Source organism: Opisthorchis viverrini (assembly GCF_000715545.1).
Source record: "Opisthorchis viverrini unplaced genomic scaffold opera_v5_82, whole genome shotgun sequence".
NCBI lineage: Eukaryota > Metazoa > Platyhelminthes > Trematoda > Opisthorchiida > Opisthorchiidae > Opisthorchis > Opisthorchis viverrini.
The window spans coordinates 1,501,958-1,520,694 of NW_008751738.1; the positions used below are offsets into that span (position 1 = coordinate 1,501,958).

Sequence of the window (18,737 nt, forward strand, 5' to 3'; positions counted from 1 at the left end):
ACGCGACGGCCGATGTGGCATGAGTTTATTTATGTATGTGCAATTCATGGTTGTACGTGGGATGGAGGAGGAGGATTAGGGTCCTCAACCAAAGCCTTTGACTCAAAAGCCTAACCGCAAGGCAGCGGTGTTTGGTGGGAAATGCAAATGCATTACCATTTCTACGGGACAAGTTGCCACATGTTCCGACCCCCAACCTGGAGGGTCAGGAGACTGTGTTCGTCAGACGACCTCTAACCATTGACCAACCTGGTATGAGAGACTGTGAGTGTCGCGAGACACTCTCCAGTATATCTCAATGGATCGCTGAGGTGCGCAAACCGTCACACCACGGTAAGGTCCAGTCTCTTCGTGACGGTTTTTTTGGCTGGCAACGTGCCATCATTGGATTTTACATATCAGTCCTGTCAGTTGCACACCGTGTATTGCTTACTGGGAGGGTCGGATCGTTGCTTGTTTGAAACGTTGTAACGTGTGAAAGATTGCGTAGTGATATGTTCATTGGCATTCTCAGGAATTTTCAATGTTTTGGCATCTCGAGAGCCGCTCGGAATCTAACCAGGTACATCTTTAGCCTTTTACATCCAGGTGCAACCTATGGAGGTTCCACGTCTTCCGGTTAGTAAGTTTATAATTGTGCACGGCATTCAGCTAATACCAGCGCCAACTCGGAGACCTAAAGTAGCCAAAGCACCCTGCGGGATCAGTTGTTTTCATCAGCAAGCAGGTAATCACTTGAACGGTATGGGCATGGTCTGAATTCCTATCGATGTAGAATAGCCATTGCGGCTTCTATGACGCGTGTTGGCGTTCTGTTAAATGCCGTATTCCGATTATCGCTTGTTTTTGGGTCCTGCTGTTTCACCATCAGATAAAGATGTATGAGTATTTGTATTTCAGCTGTAGCATCCTAACTGCCATACCACTAGAAAGAGGCACAAGGGCTTGGATACTTCCAGGTTGCTGAAGCCTAGGCAGGGGAAATCGAGAGGCAGAGCCCGGGTTCGAACTACGAACCTTTCGGTCAGTAAATTCGCGCTCTAACCACTGGGCCATCCCGCCCCTGTGTATTTGTTCATCTGCGCTCTATACATCTACCCGCGTCTGTTGGGTTGAAGTGGTAATTCGCTTTGGCGACAGAGACACTGAAACAGCTTTTATTCGATTTCTAGGTTACTTCCTTCCTGATAGGTCTGCTTTTTTGTGACCGCTGCATCTTCCTGCCCTGCTCTTCTCAAGGAGCCTCCTTCACGCGGCCCCCTGCCTTTCGGTATGTAATTTGCGCCCAAAAGGTTCAGAGTCTTGCTGTGGGGCTTACAGATTTGAGAGAGTGACACTGAAGATAACGCCATACGTAGTGTGACAGATGAAGTTCAGAAGCGCGTTAGCCAATCTACCCCACTTGTGTCAAAAAGGCATTTCACTGGGTCTAAGGGGCCGCTTGCGGGCTGTATTGTTGCACGTCTGCGAGGCTTGGCCATTTTGGGTGGAGATCCTGGGACATTATTAGGTGTTTGACCACCGATGTCTCAGGACTATAGCTGGAATCTGCCGGAACCGGTGATCAGGAGACATTGTTTCACTCAAAGAATGCATTGAGTACTGGAAGCTACGATGGCTGGGTCATGTGTTTCGCATGCCGAGTTACCACCTGCCGAGAAGAGCGCTGTTTTCCCTGCCTATTTCGGAGAGGCGGACAAAATTTGGCATGGCGTAGGCGAATGAAGAAAGGAAGGAATGAAGGTGCTGTTCGCCTTCCGGAATGGGGTTCACGTGACCCGCCCTGTGTTTGGCTGGCGACTGGGGCCATACCACCAGAAGGAAGCACGAGATCTCAGATTTTGCCAGATTACGCTAGTCTAGACAGGGGCAGTCGGGATTTATAGGTTGGGTTCGGACAGGGTCGTTCCGATCAGTATACTCGTACATTAACCACTGAGCTACCCAAGTTTTCACATCCTTAGCTAGAAAACTATGCTAGGGAACCCACTCTGGAAGCCTTCATGTAATTTCAGGTGGTTAGATCGTCAGGCTGAAGACTTCCAGTCACAAAGCACTTGACCACCATTATTGTCTTCACCTCACCATGCTGCTTTTGAATAGTTTGACTCGCAGGCAGAGGGCAGCAGATATGAATCGAATGCTCCCCGGTCGAATACTTCACGATGGTTCCCAATCAGGAGAGGAATTGAAAGCGTTGTGTTCCTCTGTATTTCTGAAGAGACGATTCAACGGGTCAGTGACTTCAAGCTGTTCATAAAAGAAGCAACAGTTTTATCCACTTGATCATCCCATCCTAGCTTGCCAATCTGCTGTGTACGTTTTTACCTTATAAAGGATGCTTCATTATATTGAGCATTAAGGAGAGGTTGCATGATCGGGACGCTTATTTTCACCCAGGTAATGCTGTCTTATTGTTAGCCTTAAGTTTTGCTAACCACATGAACATTTGTCGATTGATCCAGACTTTAAGCTGTTGGATATATAATGTGTTTGACTTGTGAGTGCCAATACTTCAGGTCTTATGTTGTAAAATACCCAATGGACTGCTGGACATACACCAGCCCTCTTTCGTTCAGCTGTAGCACCCTTCCGGTGCCTGACTTCCCTACTACCCGAAGGAAGCACGAGGGCTGGGATGCCGCCAGGTTGCCCAAGCCTAGACAGGGGAAGTCGAGGCAGAGGTCGGGTTTGAACTACGGACTTTCTGGTCAGTAAATTCGCGCTCTGACCACTTGGACCATCTCGCCCCACCAGCCCTCTTTAAATCTGCTGTCTGTTTTTCATTCTGCAGTTGTGAGTATACTTCACAACACGATCGATTGGTAAATAAAAGGCCAGATTACATCTTTCAAGTGCAACATACTTTTGGTGATTGAGCCGGCCAAATCTAAAAAGCGTTCTTAAAAGTTGCGGAAGACAGTCACACATGTGGCTGGCTATGATCGTTACCAACTTTTATTTTCGCCAGGAGATGCCTCTCAAATGAACCGGAAACAAAATGTCAGGTTTGTATAAGGTCTCAGCTCACTTCAGAAACAACAGTTTGACTCCAGCACAGCTTCCACTGCGCTTCGTGGAACAGAAACAAGCATAACCATCATAAGATTAGAAGCTGTCTACGTCTGCCTGAGTTTTCTTCATGCTCACAACACTTATCAGTGCGGTCGTTAATATCTTGAAAGCACTGAAACTTTCTGAGATTGACCACCATGGCGTCTGTTTTTGTACCGTCGGTGTGTCATCTCCGGAATGCGATTGATTAGTACTTCAGGTTACTCACACTTTCTATATTTTGTCTTCGCCTGGCTTACTTCTTGATATTGAGGCATCTTACTTTTGATCTTTGTTTTTAGTTCCTCACGCCCACCAGTATACCACGACGCACTAAGTTTTTATGTGGCCCGTTAACTTCAAATGGTTGGCATCTCTAAAGTCATCATCGCAATCCTTTGCCACACTGAATTACCTAATCTACTTGGACATACAGTAGTGGCAGCTGGCGACGACCGCTTACTAATCTAGACTTCGTCCTGTAAGGGCTGAAAAGCCGGGAACCACTGTACAGCTGTTTGATCCTTATCAGGAGTCGCCCGCAGGGGGCACCCCACGAAATTTAATGGAGTTTTTGACCCACAACCTTCCGGTTCGTAGCTCGAACACTAAACCGTTCGGTTACTAGCTGCTGATCAGCAGTTCTATCAACTCGCAATTGGGCGGAATACAGCTCACCTTCTTCAGCTGCGGGATCCACATCATTTGGTTACATGCTGACCGGCTCCTCGAGTGATGATTTCTCAGATAAGCGGTAGTATTCGATCATCTTTGGTGATTTTTTCGATCAGGTTCGTACCCTTAAGCTAAGGGATTTTTTTTATCGTGGATTCTGGTTCTGCTGTTCGACCAGCACCCAAGCATAGCCTGTTTTTTTTTAAAAAAAAGTAGAGTTCAACTAGTTTGTGAATGCTTTTTGCAAAATGTGAGTAGCGTTAAGTAGTTTCTGCTCTGTTTACTGAGGTGTATCCGGGTTTCGGGACGACATTAGTATGCGTTGCGGTGCTTTGTTCGCTCTTCACTGCCAGCGCAACCCATACTGGCTTGTTTTTCTCTCTAAGGTGGCTAGATCGGATAAAGTTCTCTAGCAGGTCATTTCGGATGGTTCATGCAGGACGCTCACTTTATACACTCACCCTCATTCATCTGCCCTACATACTAATTTCCCTCACAGTGCTGATGCGCTTCCGGATATATCGTCAGTGCTGTGCGTGTTCGTAACTGGCTTTATGACCATAGCTTCTTTCCGGAGGCTGTTGTCATACACGGTGCTGAGGCGCAGGAACCTATTGACGTCGGGTCAACGAAATGGAAAGGGAACGGCAACGAAGTCTGAACAGGAAGCTCAAGATGCAGCTCGGAAACGTAAAGCAACTGAGCAAAATGATAGTGATCGCTATTATGGTGGCCTACCGTTTTCTTTGGACCCATTCGGCTTCCAGACAGTCAAGCCTGTCACAACGAACGTTAAGTTCAAGGTGATTATGCAAGCATTTGTCGTGTTTTTCATAAATTCCACATAGGATGAAAAGTGCGAACGCCTACAAGTTTTCCGGTGTATACATCCAAATGACGTCGACTTTTTTCACAGGATGTCGCCGGTCTTCACGCGAGTAAGGAGGAAGTCATGGAGTTTGTTTCCTATCTGAAAGACCCGAAAAAATACCAAGCACTTGGAGCCAAGTTGCCAAAAGGAGCGCTTTTACTAGGCCCTCCCGGGACTGGAAAGACTCTACTGGTGAGTGTTGGCCTTTTTTTATTTTTCAACCAAGTACTTTTTGTTTATTATGAGTGAGTGTTTTAGCCGGTTTCACATTCGGTTTGCATGCCGTTGCACACAATATTACCAGGTACGAAGCCTCAGCACGTTTTCAAAACACTTGCTTCGATTCGTTCTTTTTGGAAAAATTTGCCCGAAACCGCAAGACGGGGAATAGCAGCCAACCCTGGCGCAACGGACGTCGAACCCTTTAATTAGCGCTTCGCGTTTTTATTTTGGCTCAGTGCAGTTCTTGAGGCCACCATCAATTCAGTCAGTCAGTCAGTTTATCGGCTATAAACCAGGAACTATGGGTAATTTGGTTCGTGCTGCTACAGTTTCGGCTACCGGAGAATGAGGGCGAATAAAAGATATAGCCCAGAATTCTAGGCAGTGAAATGACAAGTTATTTCGGGAAAGTGGATAGCTACGTATGGAAGGCGAGCTCTTTGATCCACGAGATGCACTGACTGCGTGGCTGAGCCATGTCTGCTAATGGGTTAAGTTCCGAGATCCCCATTCAGAGAGGCCGCATTGGTATCGATCTGATTGAGTTTATCGGTTAGTTGTTTCGTAATTCATTTCCAAGTCATAAACTATCCACCCCTCGGTCACTCCCATTCAACGCATGGCTGGGGAAAAGAGCTCTCCGATGTCCCCGCCAGACTTTGACCAATGCTTCAGCACCGATAGGCAACTATACAGCTCTCACATATCCTCTGACAGTAAGAGGCGCGCTTCTGATCTGTAAAACAGTGAGGATTACACCGCAGCAGTGTATTCACTGTTCTTGACAGACTGACGTCACACTGGTACTAGAGGTACCAGCGGGTGGCAAAAGTTTCCCTGGCCTTCCGATTCGAGGAGTAATCTCATCTCCAGCCAGTCACCACCAAAGTTTCTTACAGCCGACAGGATCAAAAGCAGCTTTTAGCTCAAGAAAAACCACCGACGTCGGATTCTGTAAAAGTGGTGCTGTTCAGAGCTTGCCTCAGGGTAAAGATATGGTCCATACATGCTCGGCCACTTCAAAATCTATCCTGATTCTCACGAGTTTGTCCCTCCCGATAATCTATTAACCGCATATTAACGCTAGAGAGCACCTCGGATGCGACGGCTACAAGGCTATTGCCACGATGGTTTTTGCGTGGTGTTCTTGTACCCTTTTTGAAGGCGGATCACGGTTGAGACGCTTCATTCCGATGGTATTTTGTTTCCGTTTCAGATCTCCTCAGTAGTGTTAAACTCTTCACCGGAGTTTCTGTACCTTTGAAAGGTACGAAATTCAGGCCATCATGACCGGGTGCTTGTGGCGTTGAGGAATGATATTTGTCACTGGATTTCTGTATTGATGGTGGGCTGGTGCCAACGTTCCATTCAAGTTTGTTGAGTTCATCCAAAGGTTATGTTGAGGAAGGAATGCTGAAGCGAGATTCGGAACTTCAGCCTATCGGGGCATACACCGATACGTCTCAGAAACACTGTTTACCGCATGAACCTGTACTAATCTTAATTGAACCAGATAGCCTCTCAGCACAAAGACGGCTGTTTATGGGCATGCAGTTCACTAGATCGCCTTTCTGCCTTGGGGCTACGTGTTATTACCATACTATAGACACCACGAGTCATTGTGTCAGGATCACCAGATACTCGAAGAGTTAAATGTGGAACATCTGACTTCGTCCTAATGGGTTTGAGGCGCGACCACAGTGGGGTCTTGTATACGTATTTCGGAGACAGCGTTCATCGACAAAGAGGGAAAGCGAGATTTCAGCTAGAGACGCTTGTTGCCCAACTTAACGGAGGGTGTGGACACCAGGCTGCCATATGGATCAGACCAGGGGATTATTTTGGTTCATTTTTCTGAGGGATATTTTGCATACGGGACATTGTTTAGGGAACCGTTGGATGGGCTAACCGCATTACATCATTTGGTGTGTCTGGAGGGGGTGTGGATGATGGTTGGATGATACTTCATGCTTGACCCAACGAAAGAAGGGGGCTTGTTTGAGTTACCCCGGTTTGAGCCTGTGAGAGCTCTCTCCCATACCGAACGACTCAATGGCATCAGCCACTTGGCTTCAGGGAGTTGGCACAGCCAGAGGATGCATGGTGTAAGGCAGCGCACAGCAGGTGCCTTTTGAAGAGTACTAGACTGGTTTTAAAAGTATTTCGTCCATATTGAATAGTGCGCAGGTAGTCACGGTCGATTGGACGGTCAGAGTAAAGGGTTTTAGTGCCTACCTTTTCTAGCCCGTGATCTCTTTAAGGAAGACAGTATCACTGTTGTCATAACTATAGACATGCTGGTCGCTTGAAGGAAACGGTTTACTGTCTTCGTACTCCCATCGCAGGGGACACTACGACTTGACCTCCAGATCATCTGGTAATACGGCTTCTCACAGTTCTGGGACTTGCTGTTCCTCGTCGGGCTGCTCCCCGTTGGCCTTCGTGGTATGATTGAACCTTAAGAACTGTGTTTCAGCTCATACACTCCACAGGATCACTGCAACATAAAGACCTGATAACTTAAGATTGGCCGCAGACGACTGTTGTCATTTGCCACCATCGTTGGTCCAAAGTACTGCGAACCGTCGGCTAGGCCATAAGAAGAGTAATTTGTCGATCCTTTAGCACCACCAAACTGTGATCTTTCCCTTTTCTATCTATCTAGTGGCGACTGTGTTGGCTGGAAGGTAAGATCACCGCTTCCGTTGGTTAGCCTTCAGAAAATTTTTTCAGCCTGGTAGAATCCATTTTCGTTTTTATTCAAAGTTTCATATCGAATCGGAGGCCAAGAGGTATTTACACCCAAACCTATATCGTGTTGACTTCGAGTTCGGTCTCCCTTTCGTCCATCTTTATCTATCTTATGTTAATTGTTGTTATCCATCAATCATGACGAAGTCTCACTGCCCACTGAACCGGTAGGAATGTGTCTGTAGAACTTGCGTATTTAGGTTGTGCGTGAACAAATCTTAGAATATTTCAGTGTGGTTGCACCCCAGCCTTTCCAAAGTTTCAGTTTTCATTTCCTGGTCATTTAAAAACATTCCTTATTATGGAAGCCCGAGTGTGTACAGAAGAGTGAATAATTATCAAAATTTATTTTACGTTGCGGTGGGCCTCTTTTACTGAAAGGGGCACACAGTGAAAATAAAGTTGCAGTTCACTGATCTAGAGACCAGTATTTTATTCCTTTCAGGGATGACATCAGCAATTGATATTGTTCTCCTTAGACCAACGGTTAGTTTTCTGCATATCATTCCCTAAAATTTATTTCATTCACTTTATGTCAGCACTGGTTGCTCATGCGAAGCAGCCCATGTGGCTTGTCTAGACCCCTAATGGTATAGCAACTTTGTTTGTGTGCCATTGCAGCTACTGCTAACTGTGTCAAAAGGCAGTCCTCATCTAACAGAGGGAGATTACGGTTGTTTTAACGTTTTTGTTGAGTGGGACTACACAGTTCAGGTACCCCGACTAAACACTGCATGTCCATAAACTCTTGATCCATCAGTTGACTGATTTTGTTGGACGAAAGACGCTCTCGGTGAGCTTGCTAGATTTAGGAGGGTGTCCACGCATTACGCAGGATAGCCCCTGTCATTCCTCGAACAGTTCAGTGCCCGTGACAGGCTAGGATGACCACTTTTTTTAAATCGTTGGTTATATGCGACGTATTTTCCATGGTAATCCAGATGTATTTTTGTAATATTTTCCGAGGGCTGTCTTTTTCGGTGGGTTTTCGTGCAGCATAGTAATAGATAATTCCTTTGTTACCTGGCCAGATACTTTCCGTGTTTCTTTTATTTAGCCTGGCTGCATTTTTTTGCTATTGTTTCAACGGTCACATTTGTGGTAATCTTTTTGGGCTTATATCCTAGAAATTTTTTGCATAAAAGCCTAGTCATCTTCTGGTCATTTTCCCCCATCCACGTGCAAGGTCAAAGCGTTGGCCAACGAAGCTGATGTTCCGTTTTTCTCTATGGCCGGATCAGAGTTTGTCGAAGTGATTGGTGGGTTGGGTGCTTCCCGGATTCGCCGGCTGTTTCGAACTGCGAGAACCAAAGCACCTGCCATAATCTTTATTGATGAACTGGATTCACTTGGCCGCCGACGATCGGCGGTGGATTCCGGAGGGTAAGTAGCCTTCACATGTTTTCCAGAGCGTCTGTCAATGCAGTTCATAAACCTATGTCCTGATCTTTTCTGCATCGCATACCCTTGGAATCCTGTAGTCCAAAGCAATTACTGTCTCAAATGGAACATGGACTTCTTAAATGAACGAAAATCGTTCAGCATATGTTGAACGTAGACGTGTGCTTAGGTGGGTTTCCGCAGAAAGCGAACACAATGATGTTGAGTCCCATCAGCTGTAGCACCCTTTCGGTGCCTAACTGCCGTGCTCCCTGAAGGTTGCACTAGGGATGGGATACTGCCAGGTTGCCCAAGCCTAGACAGGGGAGGTCGAGTGGCAGAGGTCGGGTTCGAACCAAGGCCCTTCCGGTCGGTAAATTCGCGCTCTGACCACTTGGGCCATCTCGTCCCAACCAGAGGACATTGGTATTTTGTAGCTCTTAAATTTATGCAAGTTACACTCGAATACCTCACTTGCTACTCCTATTCGCCTACTACTGCTACTCTCCACTAACTCTATCGTCCGTAGCTGCCTCGTTCGATATTTTACCCTTTTGTTTTCACTTAATTATCTAGCAGGTTGAACCCCAAAATTGAGGACAATTTAAATTAGTCCTACGGAACATCACGAGCATCTTTTTTGTGTGATTGATCGATGAATGAGCAGTCCTACTCTTCGTGCACTCACAGTTTGAACCAATGTATTGAGTGTGAGACTTCGAACCGTCTTCTCTTGCTCGTCGCAACTCGGGTACCACCATAACCACCACCACTTTGGGAAGTTATAACGTTTAAACGCTATCCGTCATTTCTACATTTTGTCAACCATGTAAGCGACTTGTTTAGTTACATGCTATCCTCTGGCTAAACTGTTCGCTAGTTCTACACTATACATTACCGCTTATAGATGGTTGATCAGGTAGCCGTTAATTTGTTCGCTGTGCTGGGCAATTAGGTTACTAACGTTTCGTTCTCAATCCAAGTGATAAAGCACTAATGATCAGCGACCACTGATGACTGGTGATGAAACGTTTGCAAGCTGATTAACAAGCTCGATGAACAGATCAACATCCACCTGATCAACCACCAGTGAACTCACCATAGTTACAAATATTCCGGCTCGTTCCCATTACCGCCTATCATAAGCCAACCGTATGGCTGGCTTCTCAGGGATTCTGTCATGCAGACAAGGGTGGATGAAACCTTGTCACTTTGTTAGCGATTTGCATAGGTTTCTCAGTACATCTGTCACAGTCGTACTACTAAAATCTTCCTGAAAAGCGGCACCAGTTATGCTTCCTTCCATCGATCCCTTCTCGTTTAGGCGCCGTGGTGGTTCACAAGGAGGCATGGGACCAGGTATAGCCGAGATGGAACAGACATTGAATCAGTTGTTGGTAGAAATGGATGGTATGGATACGGAGGAGGGTGTTATTGTGTTTGCTGCTACCAACCGGGCTGACCTTTTGGATAAGGCACTTCTGAGAGCCGGTCGCTTCGATCGTCATATTTTCATTGATCTTCCGAATTTGGCCGAGCGGAAGGAATTATTAGAAATGTATATTGGTAAGTCTTTCGTTTCCAAATATACTGTCACACACTTTATTCTCTTACTCCTAACCGGACGTTTCCTTGAATGAAGGTGACTTTTTTCGAGGAGACTCAAATGCGGTTTACATCGCAAAGTACACGGTGCCAAATTTATTTAATCGCATTTGAGTGGTCTACGACGAATGCCATACTCGATCATTACCCTTGCCTGTACTATTTCCGTGAATTTTTATTCTTGTAAGTTGGACACTGCAGGTCTTCCACGCTGGAGGTTGTTTAACACTTATTTTTCCATTTTTTTAATCAGCTAAATATCGGATATCAACAGAAATCAACCAGGTTGAGCTGATCAACCGCTTGGCATCCTGGACCCCAGGTATGAGTGGAGCTGATATCGCACGACTTTGCAACGAGGCCGCACTTGTCGCGGCCAGGCGTGATGACGTAACGCCAGGGGTCACTCGCAATGACTTTGAGGTTGCTTTCGAACGAATTCTTGCTGGTAGGTTCTTACTTACTGAACCGTTAAAATGTCGTCCAAGCAAACAGTGCGGATTCGCAGGCAAAAGACGTAAAACCCACAGGTAGACCATAAAAGTGGGGAGTGCAAATAAAATCACGGTGTTCAGCGCCCAATGAGACCATGGGTCGTTCGCATTAGTTGTTCGCTTACACAGTTTGCGTCGACAGTCCGTAGTGAAGTGTTATAATGATGCTGTTAGGATGGACATAATCTTCATAATCAAACCATTGACACTAAATTTCCTTGACGACCTCCCCTTACCCAGAAAGGCGAGAAGCTCCAATGCATTGTCGTAAACAAATCGCACCCGCTCGCTTTCTCTCAACTAGGCTTTCAATAAATGTTCGCTTTTTTCCGCTCCCTGTTGATGGGTACAGTTTTACCAGAAAGTTTATCAGCAACTCGAATAGAATAGTTTCTCTTATCATCATTTATGTTATTTAAGGAGGACCCAGTCCCCTAATAGTTACACTAGATTTTTGATCCAAGTAATGCGGTATTACTGACCTGTAAAGCTGACGTACTCGAGTTTGGGTGACCAGGAGTACAACTACATCGAAAGGCTCTTTACGGGTTTGAACGAAAAACCGATAAACTGCGTTGCGGTACCTCAACTGTTCCAACAGAGCTTGGTTAGTAAGGGCTTGTATGTGAATTGTTGGGCAGTTGCCAATGCCCAATGGGCGCGCGAACGCCAGGTTACTCGGTTCACATACATGTGACGGAAGCATCTGCGTTAAAATTTGCTCCGACACAGTCGTTGAACTAGTGTGTATGCACTAAAAGTAGGGGAAAAACGGCAGCTAAACGGACGTTGTGAAATCACTCACTGAGTCGCGGCAGGTGACCATTAAAATGACAGTTTCTCAGTTGTCCCAAGCTGCAACTTCTGGGGAACTCGAATGCAATCTGTCCAGAACTACGGTCCAAAGTTCTGGAATCATGTACTAAGGGCTACTAAATTCTCCAGCTCAGCCACTGCTTTACAAACGCTTCGCGAAAGTTTATGCGTTCTTCTCCATCGTATATATTCTCTGTAACTCCACTTATTGTGTAAATTAATGCGCGATACTCGTAATCCTCCACTTTTTCATACAGGAGCAGCAAAAAAATCCAATCCCCTCTCACCACCAGAACGACGCGTAGCAGCTGTTCAAGAAGCGGGACGTGCTTTAGTTGCCTGGCTCCTTCCCCGAACAGGCTTAGTTCCCATCAAGATATCCATTGTACCTCGGACAATGGCTGGGGAAGAGTCATCCGGTGGGCTGGGATTCACTCATTTGGTGCCAGAGGAACGACGACTGTTCAACACGGAAGAACTCAAAGATCGAATGGCGGTGCTTCTGGGCGGCAGAGCCGCAGAACAAGTTATTTTCAACGCTGTGTCCGATGGCAAGTAGTCTGTCTCACAGTTGGTCTCCTTTCCAATGAATGTTTATATGCTTGCTTGTTAAAGGTACCCAGGTCGCCTCTCGCACCTTTACATGATAAAGAGTTCTCCTACGTCACCCACTACAAGTTACCCTCCGCTGAAATGCAACTTTCTTGTTTGGTGGATCACTAATTTTGTCTACTTTTCGAATGATGGAAAATCTGATTATATTATACCCCGTGGTTCAAACACGAATGACTACATCACCTGAACCCCTCATTTACAATACTCCTCACCTGAATGTACTTCGAGGAAACCGCGTCATGTTTCAGTTGGAACGATATTCAAAATATCGACACGTATTCATTCATACAATACCACTCGTGAAGTTGGCGAAAAACTATACGACTGGGTGTCCAACTGGGAAATGAGGTTGAGGAAGCTCAGGAAGTTCGCTCTTTTGATGCGACGCAAGGGGAAGTGGTTAGTTGGCTGCCCTATTTCTCTGCAATGTTGTGTGTAGTGCTGGGTCAAGAAACTTCTTCGATATCCTGATTCCCATTCCGACTGAAACAAGAGGCAGCTGTTGTGCAGCCCATGTAGTTGAAGGTCAGTAAAAACCAGCAGTTCAGTTGATTTTCACTTGATACTCTGTTCGACGTTGGTTCCATGTCCTCACAACATGGTGAACACCAATAATCATATTCAACTACTAAATGACGTGTGCTTATCCATCATCATCATCATCGTCATCGAATATATAATCACCGTGATGTGGCTCCTGCACCATCTGCATCTCATACAAAATCCTAGCTGTATCCTCACTTTGGTTCAAACTTGATTGATGAAAAGCCACAATTGAATTAACTACACTTAAATTCGATTGAATTCTCTAAGCTGCGCCTGCCTGTGATTTGAGCCTTCTTGGTGGTCTTGTGTGTAGTCATACGGAGGAAAAAACTTCGCCACCTTGACTATCGTTCAAATTGAATGATTAGTCAGCCTCTATGAAGCTCATTCGGTTGTGGTATATCATGAAGAAAGGGTTCAGGTGAATTTCAGCCGTATCTCAAGTCGACACTAAGTTACAGGAGTTCCGGACCGAATTCGGTTCGGGTAGTGTTGAAGGGATTGAGTGCCATGTGATGTATAATACAGAATTTTTTAAAGTCTAAACAGCGTAGTGGAATAGGATGTCATAATCCGACGTTTCGGTCGCGGTGGACAGCCTTTTTCAAGGATTTCTACAATCAGTTGAATGCGGGTCAAGTGCAGCGTTATTTGGGTGCGCTATCATGTCTCCTGTTTGGTGTGTTCTCTGAGATCAGTTGGCAGTCAACTGCGACCAACGTGTGTGCGCGTGTACTAGCCTTTGTGCGAGTGCGCGTGGTCCTGTTTACTTTGATTAGAATGTGACTTCTTTTGTTGTGCTGTCTGTGGTGCGTCATTGTTGAGATCATTGCTTGACATCTGGCTACCATGCCTACTCAGGTGTGCAGTAAGTTAAAGCTGGGAAGACGGGATGCTGGCACCATTAATACTGATGCAGCTCGGCTGTGCGTTGGTCCTTGGAGCTTCAGCGTACGTCCCTTGAATCCTGACTGTAGTATACATGTACCGTCGAAGTTGATTCGATGGCTTGACTCGTGCGTGAAGTGCAATGGCCGAGTCGCTCTTAGGTTTTTCCCAGATTGATGGAGAAAAATGCGCATGTCGTTTGTGCTCCGTGATTCGCACATGCAGTTATCTGGCTGTGCACAGAAAATTCGGTAGATGCAATTTGTGCGGTGTTTCGGTTCGACAGGGTGCTCAGGCCTTACGAGGTGTCGTTGTACGGTGTTATCAATTCGGAAGAATGTTTTAATGACACTATCCCGAAGGATCTTTTGGATGGCATCTGAGGTGTCCAGCCGATGACCACCGGGTTTTCCTCTCCCTGCCTCAGTGTTCTGGGTAGCATTCTCCCCATTTATTGGGCAATGAGTCTTATGGCCATTCATTCTGCTGTAATACCCGACTGTATCGCTTCAGTTCATTTGCTCGTATGGGCTCATTCGAGCATATTTTAGTGACACGGCTCACCAACGACAACTGCTCATTTGGCGTTGTATGGACGCAGTTACCTATCTGAATGTGTGTGAATTTGATCGCTTCAGTTCTGCTCGTATGGGCTCATTCGAGCACGGCTCACCAACGAAAACTGCTGATTTGGCGTTGTATGGATGCGAAGATTCATAATGCAGTTACCTATCTGAATGTGTGTGAATTTCCACTAAGAATCCACACACGCCGACCGCATCTAACTGCCAGCTGATCTGAGGACAATCAGAAGCCATGATAGCGCACCCAAATAACGCTGCACTTGACTCGTATTTTGCCTTGTTCTTCGTCATTACCCACCAAAGCAGTACGCATGTCTCACTGGTACATCCAAGAGACAATTTGTTGGGAATAAAGTGCTCTTTCGGAAAAAGAATGAGTCCGCTGCTAACCTACCACAATCGGCCCAAGTTACATACACAGTCGAACAAGCCGAACGAAAGCTTTCGCAACCATACCTTCCAGCGCATTTAAGCCATTCACGACAACGCACGTCACAATCGTGCTGTTTCACAGAAGCCCCGTTGCTTACGAATTGTTGAACGTCTGTGTGATTCGACGTCGTTCTAGTGCTGCTGCGCAACTGGAAGTCCTGCGGCACTAAGTTATCCTCATTTTCATTCCTCTTGGGCTGATATTAGATATCAATAGCCAAATATTGTCCTGTGTACACTGCACTCGAAAAATTTCCGTCGGTTAGTGGTTGCCACTTTCTAGTTAAGTTTGGTCATACATTTTATGATAGCTGTACAACGTCACTTCCAATCTTCTTTTAAGCCTCTCAGCGCTATCTCAAGGCAGCCAGTGACTTGGCCTTCAGACAGATTCGCGAATGGGGTCTATCGAAAACGATTGGACACCTAAGCTTTGAGGTAAATGGAGTTTCCTCATTTCACTGTTGTCTCACTTCCAATTTTTGTCACCCTTCGCTTCACGCCTGTGACTGCATATGCTATAAAATTCCCTTCAGTACGCTCCTTGGTGCACTTCACAATTAATGATGTTTTTTCTCCGTTTGTTGTTTTGATTCCAAAAAGGTTTAGTGCTTTGAGAACGACCTCAGGTGACCAATAATCCATTCCCAAACATCGAATAGGCGTACCTGTTCTCGTTGGGCCACGCATCTGAATGAGTGAGTGAATGGGTTCAGGTTGCTAGAGTGCTAGGGTAGTGTATTCAGAAAATGGATGGGTCCAGTGTGAACATCAGGCACACTCTAAACCGAACCCCTGTGTCGCAGGCCAGCGGCATCGCGTAGCGATATCAAGTCTTGCTGTCATTATCGGTCATCAGCTCAACGAAAACACCTTTGTTTATGATAGTTGTCTTTTTATCATTTACAACTACTTAGTGGCATTTGCTTATGAGACTTATTTTGAGACTAGCGGCACGTTTCTTTGCTACCTTTGGTCTGAAATACAAACCGTCTTCTTGGGTTTTGAAGTTTTTTCTCATCTGAAACGTGATAAAACCGGATGTGAAATCACTTCTTGAGGAACATGGGGACAACGGAATCAACACCACACGCTTAGGGGACAGCGATGAATGGCGGGCGGTAAACCATCCGAATGAGAGCTACTGGTCCGTCAATGCATGACATTTCGAAGCAACTGTGGATCATTAAATTCAGTGTATTAATGGGAAAATGAAGTCATGCGTCCCCAGAATGTCGGCTCTCCGCCCGATACCCGGCTGTCTGCCTGATACCGACTTAGCTGAAATCCCTAAGAGATTACGGAGATCCCCTGTTCGCATACTGGAAACATTGAGAATGTGACCTTTTAGAAAAGTGAAATGTGATACTTCGATTTCGCAGCCAACAGTAGCTAACTCGTAATACCTGCATTCGTACACTACGCGGCGATGCAAATAAACTATCCAGCAACCCGTTAGTTTGCCGAGAAGAAAGCTTGCAGTCCATCCAACTCGATTTACTACGTGGACAATCATGCGCTGAAGTCTTGAGGACGAACACGAAATTAAAGAAGCTATCTGGTTTTCTGAAGAAATTCCACAGAGTTGTCATTGGGCATAATTCAAACACACCATTATCTGGATGTCAACAACTAGTGATCTTCAAAAGGCAAACATCTCCGTTTGAGTATGCGAAAATCAGTCAGTTCATTTCTTTGCTCGTTGCACTTTATCATACGATGAAAGGCTACTGAGTAAGGGAAATATATTTAAAAGTTATTGGTGAGGGATACGTCGCACTTAGGGGCTTGCTGGCTCTCTCGAAGGGTGTCCCTTAGTAAAGAGAGTTTACCGTATTCCTCACACTGACAGGTTCGTACTGAGCCATCCTTTCGGATTATTCCTGTTGGATTTGCTCACCTTAGTTTATCCGTCGGCTTGAGAATGGCACTCCTGATGTGCTATGCCTTCACTCATAACCATTTCACCAGAATAGGTCCACAGTCCTTGTTTTGACGTACGACTTGGATGCGTTATGTCGCATTGATGTGAAGCAGCAATCCATTCCTCACTCTCTGTTCTGATTCCGCGTCGTTTGCATCGAAGTATTACTTTCCAAGCTCAGTTGAGGAGCCAAGATTTTGTATTTGTTTTGGAGCTTTAGGCAAACGTGTCATTCAGTTGATGAAAGTTCACTTAGCTACTCATAAAACGCTAGTAGCAAATGAGTTTCTTACTTGGGCAGTACCGTCACTGCCCTGATTTAGTCCTTCATCGCTCACTTTCCTTTCTGTTCCTCTGGTCCCTGCAATTTGTGTCCTAGAATGATCCTTCTGGTAGCGAATATACAATGAAGCCGTACAGTCAAAGGACCCAGGCGATGATCGAATTGGAAGCACAGCAAATGGTGTCTGCGTCTTTCACTCGTTGCGTCGATCTCCTTCAGGCTAACAAAGACAAATTGCACCGTTTAATTGCATCTTTGCTCCAGAAGGAAGTGTTGGAATACGATGAACTAGTAAAAATCTGTCAGGATACCTCTTCGGACTCCACCCATTCACCAGATGATGCGAAGCACTAACTGTCCATCCTCTGCACCATAACTTGTTGCTATAAAGCATACTTTTCTAACCTACTCTTTTTCTTCCAGCATGTGCGCTGCTCATCACAAACAAATTCACTTCGGGTTCCAGGGTTGCTTGTGTCTTATTTTCTGTGCTGTTTGTGTCGCGCGAAGATCCCAATGTAGTTCGTCACCTCGTCCGAGTAAACGTACGCAAACTGATAGTGCAGGGATATCGATTTTCACTGTAAGTAGTGTCATCCCCGAGTGTTGTCTTGCTGCTTTCCGGATCACTTCTCAACTTCCTCTTATTCGGACATTTCTAGGGAATGCTTGACACCTGTCAGACAGCATATTATTGCATTGATGTGTGTGTCTGTAGACTTGCTGCGGCTTGGGTTTTTCGGAGCCTCTGAATGTGAGCGTGGTTCGCCACAGGATCATTTCACTGGCGCAGAGTGGAATTTATTTTATAACGGCTGCAGTGGTCCAGACCCAAGCTGCGTTCAACCTTTGTCGGATGAATACTCACAGCCTGTTCCCTGCTTGTCATGGTTCTGTAATAAGTTGCAGCGAACAGCTGTAAACCTTTGGTACTGAAGTTGATCGTCCATGGAATAGATCAAAGCACTTCGCTTTTGTACGGACAATTCAGTAACGCGTCTCAAATGACGGCATGTGTGTGCTTACCGCTTGGCACTGAGTCAGGGTGAGTGAGAAGTTGTTGTCACTTAAGACATTTTGGTGCTACGAATCTTGTACGTAGCAAGGTGGGTAAGCGACAGCAGTCTTTCTCCAACATTATTTCGTAACTGGTGCCTTCGTTACGCGTTTAACGATCATTCTTCCACAGACCAGTCTTGCACGTAATGAAGTGTAATAGCGTATCGCCATTCAAGCCTACCGCCTCGTTTCTGCTCCTCACAACTCGTCCCTCCCCCCGTTTCTTCGCGTCCTTTAATGTACGAACTCCTAAACAAATCGGCCAGCAAGGCGCTTTCGCACCTACCCTTGATAATATCAGTATACGTTTGTTGTGTTTCCGAAGCTCGGCTACAATATCCAGGTGCGTTCGTGGAGCTTACGGTACCTTTGTTATCTAGATACTACCGCCTGCTAACACCGGAGAGTTTTACAGCTACTACAGTGGTTCGTGCTGGCTCCCGATTTAAGGCTCCTGTACATGACTTGACCCCCGTAAGCAGCTCACTTCGTGCTGCTGTTTTGTCACCTTGCCCCTCTAAAAAGATGTCAGTCGGGA

The 18,737-nt window shown here is 45.9% G+C and overlaps 2 protein-coding genes across 2 annotated transcripts in view; one reads left to right on the plus strand and one right to left on the minus strand.

Moving 5' to 3' along the window:
• T265_04781 (hypothetical protein) overlaps window positions 1-3,759 on the minus strand; it is a gene marked incomplete at both ends in the record, with an annotated part of 36,162 nt that extends 32,403 nt beyond the window's left edge. Inside the window, one exon of the mRNA XM_009169606.1 lies at window positions 3,733-3,759. Coding sequence (XP_009167870.1) covers window positions 3,733-3,759 — 27 coding nt within the window. The remainder of the gene's footprint in view (window positions 1-3,732) is intronic.
• T265_04782 (hypothetical protein) overlaps window positions 1-17,494 on the plus strand; it is a gene marked incomplete at both ends in the record, with an annotated part of 24,543 nt that extends 7,049 nt beyond the window's left edge. Inside the window, 8 exons of the mRNA XM_009169607.1 lie at window positions 4,229-4,532; window positions 4,646-4,792; window positions 8,760-8,956; window positions 10,278-10,519; window positions 10,812-11,006; window positions 12,126-12,419; window positions 15,277-15,371; window positions 17,294-17,494. Of these exons, the coding sequence (XP_009167871.1) occupies window positions 4,229-4,532; window positions 4,646-4,792; window positions 8,760-8,956; window positions 10,278-10,519; window positions 10,812-11,006; window positions 12,126-12,419; window positions 15,277-15,371; window positions 17,294-17,494 (1,675 nt within the window). The remainder of the gene's footprint in view (window positions 1-4,228; window positions 4,533-4,645; window positions 4,793-8,759; window positions 8,957-10,277; window positions 10,520-10,811; window positions 11,007-12,125; window positions 12,420-15,276; window positions 15,372-17,293) is intronic.
• Window positions 17,495-18,737: the final 1,243 nt, after the last annotated feature.